This window comes from Aulostomus chinensis, chromosome 9 (genome assembly GCF_037954235.1).
Source record: "Aulostomus chinensis isolate RoL2024-O1b breed Wild chromosome 9, RoL_Achi_v1.0, whole genome shotgun sequence".
Lineage (NCBI taxonomy): Eukaryota > Metazoa > Chordata > Actinopteri > Syngnathiformes > Aulostomidae > Aulostomus > Aulostomus chinensis.
This window is the reverse complement of record NC_141328.1, coordinates 17,441,505-17,454,279: the sequence shown is the minus strand read 5'-3', so window position 1 is coordinate 17,454,279 and position 12,775 is coordinate 17,441,505. Positions and strand designations below refer to the sequence as shown.

Sequence of the window (12,775 nt, the reverse complement as noted above, 5' to 3'; positions counted from 1 at the left end):
TTCATTTATACACATACAAGCAGGTTATTTTTGTATTCCCGTGTATCCCTCAATGTCTGTATCTAAACATGTGTAAATGAAACTTTTCTAAAGAAACATTGGTCAAAAACACAATAGGAACGAGAGGTGTGAATTACAGGTTCGGTCATGCCAATTAGAATTCCAAATATTTTCTTTTTGTTCTCAGCATATTACATCTGTAACAAAAAATACTACAGAACACCACCTGAGGTTTTTGTGTCAACTATTTAATATTTATTCTGACCATATTTATGATGGGCATACTTATATTAGAACAAAAAAAAGATAAGGTTACCTCTTCAATTGTTGAGCTGTCCTGTAGTATTTTTGTTACAGACTGGTCTTTAGAGGATTCAGTTCCCACAAATACTTAGTGTTTTTTCTTTGGTTAATTAGATGGAATGTTCTGGCAGTGTTTTAGGATGGAAGTTTATTGGTTCCCATAATGTTTTTCCTAAACTGAGATAACTCTTCTCTCAAAGCATTCCAAAAAAATGGCGGTTGAGGCAAATTATAGGTCAAACATCCCCAAACCTCTTCAGAAGGTTGCTGTTTTGTCTTGAACCCGAAAGGGGCATTATTTGAGATGATTTGACGTCTTTAAAATGTTTCTTCAAAGTCTCATTTCTCAGAGAGTGTGGTTGAAGCAGAAGCCAAATACAGGCAAAAAGAAAACAGATGAAACTGAATAACTAAAGACTCGTCATTAGTGAGGAAAAATATACATAAAAATAAACCTACAAAAAACACAGGATGGTGGGATATTGGCTACTGGGGTTGGTGGTTGGGAAACAGGGAGGGAGGGGGGAGAAAATTGAAAATCAATCATGTGACATGGCGTAACTATTAATTTATCTGTGCATTTAATGATGGCCAATGAAAAAAAATATTTGGAGAAAAAAAACCACACAGGAACAGGCAGGTAACTTAAACAGGTGATCTGACATTGACTGAATCGAAAGGCCAAGCTTAACTGCAACTCCGCTAGTGACAACAAGAAAGAGGTGTGGGAACACTGGATAAGAGACACAAGGACCAGGGCTGTGACTGACAAGGACTAATAAGTTGACAAGACACAAGGACACAGGAGGGAAGGGATAGAAAAATAAAACTGGAACTGACTACAAAACAAGGAACAATACAAAAACCATAATGCTCAGTCCCCACGATCCAGACGAGACCATGACATGATGAAAACATGATTTTTTTACATCAACTTGTGGCTTTTGTTAGCCAGTGTGATGGGAACGTTCCCTGCTAGCTGGAACGATGTAATCTTGTAACGATGTAATCAGATCTTTCTGTCTCTTCCTGTTGCCCATCCTCTCCCAGTGCCCTTGGCCATGCCGGCCAACCTGGAGGTGACCCCCTCCTCTTACAGCACGCTACAAGTGAGTTGGGGTGCAGCACCTGGTGCAACACAGTACATGGTCCTTTACTCAGCGCTCAACCACGGAGAGCCAGATGATGCCAAGGAGGTGAGAAATGTAGATTCCACAATATTGATGTAAAAATGAACCTACAGTTGTGATGCAAACCCAGCATTATGCCACTTTAGTTTGAGAATTTATGGCATTCTGGGGTTTGGTAAGAGTCGCAACATATGAAGTCAACCACATCTGTTTTTGGAGTGAACAGTTCTGCCGTTCCAGCGGGTCCCTTTGACTCAGAGATTGATTTGGCACTGTTACTACTCCCTCACGGCTGGCTCAGAGACCTATTCTTGTCTCTGTGTACTTTTCTATAGAGGGCGAGGCCTAACAGCACACTCAGCTTTTCTCAGTGCTATGTCGAGGCAGCAAGGGAATGACAGGCGTATATGGGACGATTTAAGCATGTTATGAAATGTTTTTGAGAGGCAGATAAAGACAAGACAGCAATGGTCACTTCAGCCAACAGACAGAAAAGTCATTGAGAGGAACATCAACAAAAAAACAAGACGAAACCCAAAATAAAATTCAGCAGAGGCGGAAAGAAGTAGAGTACAATGATTTATTGTATAGCTGGGATTTATTTAATTTAAAAAAGATACAGGCTGTGAGTCTGGACTCAGGTAAACTCAAAACACAGGCAAACATTGCTTTGTCCTTGTGTGTGTGTGTTCTTGTACTTGCTACATTTTAAGGACTAGAATATGCATTTAACCAACAGAGTGAGGACATTTTTGGAAAGTGAGGACATTTTAGCCGGTCCTCACTTCTTCAAAGGGCCATTTGAGGGATAAGACTTGTTTTTAGGGTCGAGGTTAGAATTAGGTTATGTTTAGGGTAAGGTTTTTTGTGTGTGTGTGTGTGTGTGTGTGTGTGTGTGTGTGTGTGTGTGTGTGTGTAGGGCTCAGTGATGTCATGTAGATATTTATCCATCATTTTTTCTATGACTCGAATGTGCTGATTTGTATGCAGACCTCTACCATCCACCCCCCTGTCTGTTAACTATGGACCATGATCTATGCATATACAGTATATTATTGTATAACCTTGTTAATGTAATGTAATGTCGTGTAAAAGACATATAAATGGCCCTTAATGACCACTCAGTGATAGACATTATGCATCGGCATGGATGAAACACTGAGCCGTGGATGAAGCATTGCATCAGTATGCATTTACACACAGTCCTGCACATTAATAGCTGGGAGATATTCAAAGAAAGTATCCTAGGATGAGATATATTCCTCCTTCTCCACAGGCTGCTACCTCAATGTGATTGTTTTTTTCTGCAGGAGAAATTCAGCGCAGACCAGACGATGCTGGAGTTGTCAGGGTTACTGCCAGCAACAGACTACTCCGTCACTCTTTATGCCCTCTATGATGAAGATCCCAGCGATCCAGTCACCGCTGTTGCCACCACATGTAAAGCCACATTCTCATCGCTTACTTTTGCCTTTTCAGTTGTCCCATTATTTCATTTACCTTTCTCATCCATCAGTCTTTTTCTTCTTCTACTCTTTTACTTGTCTCTGCAAATACCACACAAATCGTCCTCTTTCCTCACCACTTCTCTTTTTTTGTGGTCAGCTAGTTTACAGGGTGGCTTTAGGATAATTAGCATGAGTTGTTTTGTTTTGGTTCAAATTGCCATATCTCATCACCTTTGGGGTGGATTACCGTGAAATGTGGACTCTTTTCCCATGAATCTTAAGTTCTACCTACGACTTGCCCTGTGTATGAATGGTGCTATACAAATAAATTTGCCTTTGCCTTGCCTTACCTACCTACGGTAGTATAAAGATCTGGCCTGATTCGATCCTATCACAAGCAGACAGCACTGTTGTGTTCACATTTGGCTTTACAGTGCATCTCACGTGTGTCTCCTGTGATCAGATCTCACCTGCTTGCTCGTAATGTAAATAAATGACATTTTAAATGAATTTAACTACATTGCTTCTATCAGCAATGCTTACATTCAGCAAATTTATCCATTGCAGTTAGTGTTAAATATAGGCAGCACACAATACACAAAATGATTCCTAATTATACCATAACAGTAGCATGGTAACATTCATGTTGTTAGCATGATAGTGGTCTCTCTCAGCCATCTGGTTCTTAAAGACATTCCCTGTCTCCCTAGTGTCTCTTTGCTCTTTATCATCTCTGTCTCCCAAACAGCAACAAATTGTAAAAGTCTCACTTCCTTCATCATCCCCTTTCTTTCTTTTCTTATCTGCCTGTGCCTCCCCACAGTCCCTCTCCCATCACCAGTGAGTGTTCAGTTCCCCGTGGTCACCCACAGTATGCTGCGGGTAAGCTGGGTGCCTGGAGCTGTGGACATCCCCAGCCACAGAATCACCTACAGCACCAACCACGGCAGTGAAGTCAGAAAGGTCACACACGTCTTCTCCAAAACCCTCCCCACAATAGACCATAGACGCTCTGCACCTGCAACACTAATAGAGGAAGTTAAAATGCTGGGTAATATTGTTCTGCTATCTTCCAGTCTGAATGTCATATAAATAGAATGAATCTGATGAAGTATTACCACTAAAAATAAAAGATTTGACAGGCCATCTAACCATATTTCAGGGTTTTCTCTGGAACTCTATGTTATGGTAATTTACTTCACTCTTAAAGATCTCAAGTGTTGTTGGTCCCCGGAAACAGCTGACGGAAACTTCCTGGAGGCCAGTGTGGCTTGCCGGCCTATTCATGCTACTCAAAACTCTAATTAGTGAGATTCCTTATGTTTATACAAGATGCAGTGAGACATCATCCAGCATTCTAGCTTAACACCTCGTCCATGATATCAGTGGACTATTACGTTCGTGTAAACATGGTCTAATGAGTTTATTAGATTTTTATTCATAATAGAGAGTTTTTGATCTAAGTGTTGTAGGAGAGCTCAACTCAACCAGTGACGGGATGACACATCATTTATTCAAATGGTACTTATTTTTCAGGTGGAGGTGACGGGACAGAACACAGTACTGGTCCAGAACCTGTCATCTCTCTCCAGATACCTGGTGTCAGTCCAGTCCCACTACCCTCAAGGCCTGTCGGCAGCACTCACCAACAATGTCACCACATGTAAGACACACACACACACACACACACACACACACACACACACACACACACACACACACACACACACACACACACACACACAAACACAGTCAGCCTGATGTGCTTTGATGTGTCGAGGAAGTTCTCTTAAATCAGTAACACAACATGCTAAATGAGGCTACAATGTAACATTCTCCATCTCTCCTAGTGAAGGTGCCCTCTCCATCAGACCTCAGGGTGACCAATTTCTCTGGCAGTGATATCACAGTGCGCTGGGAGGCTGCGGCTGATGATGTCGTCTCCTACCTCATTAAGTGGATCTCCCTCAGTGGCGGAGACCTCAGACAGGTGGGGATGGATTCATTGTTAGGTGGAGGATTTGACATACGCAACCTGAATCAAATGTGTTTATTTGTATCCCTGTGTGTGTGTGTGTGTGTGTGTGTGTGTGTGTGTGTGTGTGTGTGTGTGTGTGTGTCAGTTGAGGGTGAGTGGTGACAGTGAAGGGGCGATCCTGGAAGGGGTGGAGGACGATAAGGAATACCAGATCTCTCTCTCTGCACTGTATGGAGATGGAGCTCAGAGTGAAGCTGTGGCCGTACGCTACAGCACCTGTGAGTCTCATGCACACATAAAAACAAATACAAAAAAAGCAAAAACAGTGAGTCATGCTTTTGCTTCTCTTGACAGTAATGACATGATATAGCAGTCCTGATAAGCTCTGACCTTTTTTTTTTAAATTTTCAGGTTTTGAGAAAATTGTGGTTGTGTATATAGGGAACATAGTCCCCTCTGATACTCATACATACAGGTCCTGACTCAGATTGAGTGGCGTTTCACACCAAGAGTCATAGTCCTTCCAGCATCCAATTTGAACCCACACTTTATTTTGGTTTGCTTCCTATATTAGGTCAAATAATTAGTCAATTATGTTCGCTGCTGAAGTGAAGTGGACTCTGGTTCACTTGAAAACAGAATCCGTCCTGACTTTAAGAATAGTTTGATCTTACATAGTTCCAGTGAAAGTTTCATTTGCGTAATGTTGATTTGTGTGGAACTTAAAAGTCTTGAAAGTCCTGACTTAACAGGGTCAGTGTGAAAGGGATCCTGATGTAAACACAAAAAAATGTTCTAAATTTGATTGGCCCACCAGATATAAAAATAGTAATAATATAACAGGCCTGGGTGTTTAAAATTTAAAATAATTTAAAGAAATACTGTAAATCACTTTTAATGCTGGTATTTTTTTAGAATAAAATGGTCTTTACACATGTAGGATATCTGATTATTAATAAAACACAATGTTAACCCTTCACCAGGGTGCAGTCTAATATTGCAGCTGGTCAGTACAACTACAATAGATTGTTTCAGAGTTGTCTTACTGGAAACTTACCTGTAATGTCATGAAAGCACCTTATAAAAATAAAAATGTAGCATTTTATATATCAAATCTATTTAAAAAATCTTGAATAATAATTAATTAGGGGAGTTTGTATCAACGTACCATTTTCCCTTCGGCCAACAGTTTTGTTTCAATTTTGGCCAGAAGAAAAAGTTTTCCTGTCCCTGCCAGTTTGAGCAGGACATAAAATGTTTTTATTTTGATATTAAATGCATGAGAAAAGAAACTACTTGTTATCAGCAGCCTTGTCTGGCTCATGTTTTTGAATTTTTCAGTTGTCAGATCACACTAAGAAAAACAGAGATACAAGAGACACAACTTTCCTAAAATTAGGCTCAGTAGGTTTAGGGCTTTATATATTTTATGTGGAATGAACTTTATCCAATTTAGCGCTTCGTCTTACTTTGTTGTTGTTTTTTTCCCTTTTTATTTTGTACAATCTGCTTTGAAATGTGGCATTTCACTCATCTTTTTATCTTTTTAATTATTTTAAAACAACTTTCCCCTTTTGGTATGATAAAGATCATAACTCAACCACACAACCCCTGGATCGTCATATTTCGGTGTTTTATCCCTGCAGTGTCTGGTGGGGGTCCGTCCAGCGTGTCTGTCACTGAGGAGACGCCGGTCAGCCTAACGGTCAGCTGGTTGCCCCCAAACGCTCATGTCTTACAGTATCGAGTTTCATATACTGCCCTGAGTGGAGCTGAAAACCAGGACAACACTGTGAGTGGGCTTCTATCTTCCCATCCTGAGTTGCTTTTTCTAACATCCTTCATAGAGAATGCACCAAACTGCAAATTAGCTCTTGGTCTTTGTTGCCACTTGTATATTTTATTTTTAGGCTTGACTTGACCAGTGGGTTTGTTTTCTACAGGTGTTGGTCCCTGGTGGTGAAAAGCGAGTGGTGCTGGAATCGTTACAACCTGATACACGTTACAGCATCCTGGTGGCTGCCGAGTACCGCAACAGAGAGGGAGGCAGCAGTTCAGCTCAGGGCAAAACCAGTGAGTAGAACACTCAAGTAGGAATGTAGACAAGTTTGAAACATTGGAAAACATCTTAAGCATGTATACGTGTCTCACAACTGATCTGACACCTCACACACCACAGACCAGGTGAACTGGTAACCCCTAACCCTAAGACATGGCAATTGGAGCTGACCACCCAAATTCTTGTCAGTGTTGCAATTTCGTCGGAAAACACACCGCAGCACACTGCTTTGCAAAGATTGCACAGCGAGTCTTTTTTTGATGGACGCCACGTCAGTCTGTACAGAGCAGACCAAACTTAAAAGGAAATTCTCATATGAATGATAAAATCACATAAATAAAGTGACAATGGGGGGGGCATGGTTCAGGGGATAGAGTGACCCCCCCCCCCCCCCCCACCCCTTAATGGATAAGCAGTGTCGGTAATGGATGGATGGATGGACAGAGTGACAATAACCAAATCAGCAGAATGTGAGCAAGAGAACAGCTGTAAAGGCAAAAAGCACCGCAGCTGAAACAGAGTCAGTGGACAGTGCAGCTCCACAGATGTGGAGCAGCCTTGTTGTTACAGCACAACGCACTTGTGCCTGGCAGAAAATTTCGAGTTAGACTAGTGGTCACCTGGACAGCGAATGCCTCTGCCCCACTGGTATGATGTCATCCCATCCAGATCAACTCCAAAATCATGTTCCTCAAGTTCTATCATCCATCATAAAATCTATCTTCCAATTTTTAAGTCATCCTGCTAACAGGCAGACAGACCAATGCTGGTGAACACATGACCTCCTTCGTGAAAGTGAATAATTGTGGTTCAGGAGGGAAGGGCTAGATTTCCCAAGAGAATTGTTTAATTCGCAGTCCAAGCAGCTTTTTGTGCAGATAAACTTGCTCTCTGTCAAACTGTTGATCTGGACGCTAAGTGTGAATCACATCAATGTGATCTCTCTCTCTCTCTCTCTCTCTCTCTCTCTCTCTCTCTCTCTCTCTCTCTCTCTCTCTCCCCCTTTCTCTCTCTCTCTCTCTGCAGCCAGTCTCAGGGTGAGCAGTGTCAGTGTGGTCAAGTCAGACCACTCCAGTATCTGTGTATCATGGAGACCTGTGTCAGTTGTTGATGGATATCGCATCATCATTCAGTCTATCAAAGGTACTGTATAACATGCTATAGTATAGCATGTTACAGTATAGAAGAGTATATTAACTGGCTGCTTCTTTCACCTGCCTCAGTATCCTCTTTTCATTTACTCATCATGTTTATGTGTGTATGTGTACGTGTGTGTGTGTGTGTATGTACGTGTGCGTGCACGTGTGCAGACAGAGAAACAAAGGAAGAGTCAGTGGATGAGTCCAGCAGCAGTCACTGTTTCACTGATCTGCAGCCAGAGACCTTGTATCGCATCAGTGTGCACTCTCTTCTGGGCTCTGCAGAGGGCGCAGCCGTCTCCATTCTCCACCCAACAGGTCTGAGGTGATCACCGTAACACCAGCAGTATGTTGCGGATAGACAAGGAAAAAATGAGGTTCTATTGTTAAATCCTCCTTTGGAATGAGGAAAACGATACAGTACCCCACCCCCAGTGTCGCATAATGTACTCATGTGGCAATCATAATGAAATGGATAATCAAAAATACATCTGCTGCGGCTTGGAATAGCTGCTAGTTGCTCTGATTAGGGCTGCACAACTACACAGGAAATTAAGAGCCCCAGAGGCAGACAGACAGACAGAGAGACAGACAGACTACTTTATTAATCCCTTTTGGACGTTCCGCCAGGGAAATTGCACTCTCCTAACATTCACAGCACTGTTATCATAGAATAGACATAAATGAAACCTTATCGAAAAATAGCAAAGAAGAGAAAACAAAGACTATATATATATATATATATATATATATATATATATATATATATATATATATATGCATATATACAAGTTGCGTGTGCCTGTGTGTACCTGGATGATTATGTATATGTGCATAGTAACAGGAATAATAATATTAATTGTTCTTAATTGTTATTATTAGAACAATAATAATGATGATATAATATGATATGATATAATATAATAAAAAAATATAACAGTAGTTATTATAATGATAATAATAATAATAATAATAATAATAATAGCAGCAGTAGTAACAACAACAATAACAATAATAATAATAATAATTATAATATACAGTCTCTTATATTGCACGATTGCTCAGCCCTCTCCTACAGTCCTTCTGTTGGCCCTCCCCCCCTCCAGTGAGGAGTTTAACAGTTTAATGGCTTGGGGGATGAAGGAGTTCTTCAGTCTGTTCGTCCTGCACTTGGGGAGGGCTTCTCTGGCTGAACAGGCTTCTCTGGCTGGTGGTGACAGTGTGCAGAGGGTGGCTGACATTGTCCAGGATGTCCAGCAGTTTGTCCAGAGTTCTCCTCTCTGCTACTGTTGCCAGAGGGTCCAGCTTAATCCCAACCACTGAGCTGGCCCGCCTGATCAGCTTCTCCAGCGTGGAGAGGTCTGCCTTCGTCACACTCCCCCCCCAGCACACCACAGCGTAGGACAGGGCGCTGAAGACCACAGACTGATAGAACATCCACAGGAGCCTCCTGCAGATGTTGAAGGTTCTCAGCCTCCTCAGAAAGTACATCCTGCTCTGAGCCTTCTTATGTAGCTCAGCAGACATTGCCATGGGCATTTTCTCTTTTTGCATAAACATTCAACATTATGTACCACATCTTTAGACCTTTAGTTCCACTGCATTAGTAACATGTTAAATTAAAAGAAAACAACTAGCTGTTGTTCCATTTCAGAGAACAGTTATTTAAGTTGTTGGATGTTCTGATTAACTTTCTGTCACCAATCTAATCTCTCAAATGGATCAAGTTTATTTGGAAAGCTGAACACCAGCGGTCTTATCAGTCATCACTGGTCTAAACATGCACCCATGGGGTTTTCTGATATGTGTTTAATCTACACCCTTCGTGGCTGCATCACCTGCAGTGTGTGTGTGTAGGAGAGATGTAAAATGACTGATAACATAGAAATCCTAGAAAACAGTGGTTACAGCAGGTTATGTGAGTCAGAGTTTGAAATATCTGCACTCGATTGCTCCTCTTTAGCAACCATTTGTGTGTCTGACTATACAGAAATTTTATGCCAAGAACTGAATTTGAAACATGATAATTGGAACCTATCCCAGCTGACACTGGGTGAGAGGCGGGGTACACCCTAGACTTGCTGATGGGTTGCGAGTCCGACACAGGGCCATTAGGAGCAATTAGGGGCTCAGTATCTTAGCCAGGGATACTTCCACGTGGTCACAGGGGGAAGTGAGGATTGAACCAGCAACCCTTTGGTTGCTGATTGCCACTCTACCTCTGATCCATGCGGACCCCAATGTACAAAGTTATAGTTAGTTATAAGTTATAAAACAAAATACTGTGGTAACCCAAAGATATTAGACTACCTCGCTCGGCAACAAAATAATAGAAAGCTCATGTTTGACCCCTCCTTGTTCCTTTCCAGCTCAAGCTCCAGCCAGAATCCCCATCCATCCACGGAGATACGCAGTTCACAATGAGGGTGATTTGTCATATTTCTTCTTCTCTAAATGTCTGACTTGCCTGTGAATTCTTCTATCTTTTCCCTTTTTCTCCCTACATGTGTAAAAATGATTCAACACTGCCCTCTTGTGTCACAGTTTGTCCTGAAGTCACTATCAGGAACAGCATTGTTAAAGGTGAGACCAACTCACAGTCTGTAAATGATGGAAACATTATCACATCCTGTCCTCGTGTACTCAATGAGATACCTGACTTTGTGTGTGTGTGTGTGTGTGTGTGTGTGTGTGTGTGTGTGTGTGTGTGTGTGTGTGTGTGTGTGTGTGTGTGTGTGTGTGTGTGTGTGTGTGTGTGTGTGTGCACGCCCGCCTGCCTGCATGCTGTTCCAGGGTTTGACATGATGGAAGCATTTGGTCTTACTCCAAGAGCTCACTCATTGGTTGAGGGTGTGTCAGCCGAGCCTTTTGTCTTCAACACCCTCCCCACCTACACGCTGTACCGAGACATCCAGCTGACGCAGAGCACCAAGTGAGACTCTGTCACTGCTTCTCTCATGTTTGCTCGTATCGGAATACAACAAAAAAATAACTTGCTGTCGTTGAGCCCTTTACTATTAAGAGCCAAACAGATCCCCAAAATTGCAGTTGGAATAATGGCTCAATTGTATTTGTCCCTCTTTGTACTTTGTCCCTCTCAGGGCCACCGCCCCCTCCAACCAAAGCATACGCACACAAACAAATGCTCAGTCACGCTCACCAATTTAACATGTCATGTTTCCATCTGACTATATTGCACCTTTTCTTATAATCTGCAAATGAAAATGCCCACCACTGATATTTATTATGTGAATATTAGAAAATCGAGATATGTTCAATGAAGATAAGGTAAAGGTTTTGCTCCATATCAGAGCTCACATCAAAGTTTTTTTTTTAATTCACAGAGGTTCACCGGGAGATACAAAATCCTGATTAGACTTGGGTGTGTTACTCAAAGATCATCTAAGGTCTTTGGAGTCTTGGAGGGGCAATTGAGACAATTTTTTTTTTTGTGATCATTGAGTAGAAAAAAAAAACATCTATTTTGATGCTATGAGATAGAACTTGTTGACTTGACTTCATTAGTTTGTAGCCAATAGATTACGATATATCGTTAAAAAATACAAAACCAGTTCCACCCTGTCACCTCAGAATGAAAAAGTATTCTCACTTAATGCCCAAAAAAATACATGCATAAATTTGTGTAGCTGTTATATGCTGTAGCTACGGATCTACAGGCGTGCTGCTGAGGCACGATGTAGTACACTGATGAATAACAGAACTGAATTGAAAAGATACGTTCCAAGGAGTTAGTATCAGATGAGTGCATTCTGGGTTAGAAGCAGGTCATCATCATCATCATCCTTATGGCTGATTATCAGTCAAACTATTGCGGGGTTCTGACCTTTCTCTTACCTCCTTTCTCTCTTGAGCTTCTCGTTGATATCAACACTCACACGTTTGAAGTTGATTGAGAGACCAGTCGCTAGCCACTGCAGCATGCTCAGATTCACTCCCTCGTAAGCTGAAAGTTACAGTTTGAAGAAGTAATTTGCAATCTGATGTTGTAAATAAAGAATATGGAATGTCCAGATATCTCCTCTTATCTTGGCACTGCGGATGTTCCCCTCTTCCTTTTGATTATATCACGCTATCACGTCCTGTCTCCCTCCAGGTTTATCCACCCTGCGGGTTTCTCTCCAGAGCATACCATCAGCATTGCCTTCCGGGTGTTGCAGGATACACCAAAGGAACCCTTCGCCCTGTGGCAGCTCACTGATGATGACTTCCAGCCCAAGATGGGCGTGGTGCTCGACCGTGAGTAATGTCTCTGCTGCTCCGTAGCTTTGTTCTCCCTCTCAACCTGTCGGCAGTCATTAGGTCCTCTACTGGATCCACTTTGATCAGGAGTGAAAGACAAAGAAAAATTGTATTTTTCCTTTAGTTCTCACAAATATGTCTTGAGCTCATGAAGACGTTTCTTTCCTCCTGCAGAATTTCGACTCCAGAAGGCAAAAAAAAATCTAGCTGCATATAATACTGAGGACTGGATATTTTTCTTCACAAAATGTTTTATTTACACTGAATCAGTTGATGGATAGTTTTTGCTTTTTGGCTGAAATACCTGAAATTTTGTAGAAAAATGCATTTTGGTCTGAGTACAAAACCTGAGGACATCTTGATAGAGATCACAAACTAAAGCCCTTTTTAGACACAGAAAGCGCCAAATGTGCAGCCTGGTAGAGGCGGGAATTTGCCGTCTTGTCTGTGTGAAATGG

At 41.7% G+C, this 12,775-nt stretch overlaps 1 protein-coding gene across 1 annotated transcript in view; it reads left to right on the top strand.

Annotated features, from left to right (window-relative positions):
- The window catches only part of LOC147256127 (collagen alpha-1(XX) chain-like), a 43,078-nt gene that overhangs the window by 21,198 nt on the left and 9,105 nt on the right, over positions 1 to 12,775 (top strand). Inside the window, exons 13-26 of the mRNA XM_086214019.1 lie at positions 1,354 to 1,499; positions 2,744 to 2,873; positions 3,705 to 3,844; positions 4,418 to 4,544; positions 4,732 to 4,871; positions 5,005 to 5,137; positions 6,506 to 6,651; positions 6,803 to 6,932; positions 7,945 to 8,061; positions 8,229 to 8,375; positions 10,427 to 10,483; positions 10,602 to 10,640; positions 10,851 to 10,989; positions 12,172 to 12,314. Coding sequence (XP_086070145.1) covers positions 1,354 to 1,499; positions 2,744 to 2,873; positions 3,705 to 3,844; positions 4,418 to 4,544; positions 4,732 to 4,871; positions 5,005 to 5,137; positions 6,506 to 6,651; positions 6,803 to 6,932; positions 7,945 to 8,061; positions 8,229 to 8,375; positions 10,427 to 10,483; positions 10,602 to 10,640; positions 10,851 to 10,989; positions 12,172 to 12,314 — 1,734 coding nt within the window. The remainder of the gene's footprint in view (positions 1 to 1,353; positions 1,500 to 2,743; positions 2,874 to 3,704; positions 3,845 to 4,417; positions 4,545 to 4,731; positions 4,872 to 5,004; positions 5,138 to 6,505; positions 6,652 to 6,802; positions 6,933 to 7,944; positions 8,062 to 8,228; positions 8,376 to 10,426; positions 10,484 to 10,601; positions 10,641 to 10,850; positions 10,990 to 12,171; positions 12,315 to 12,775) is intronic.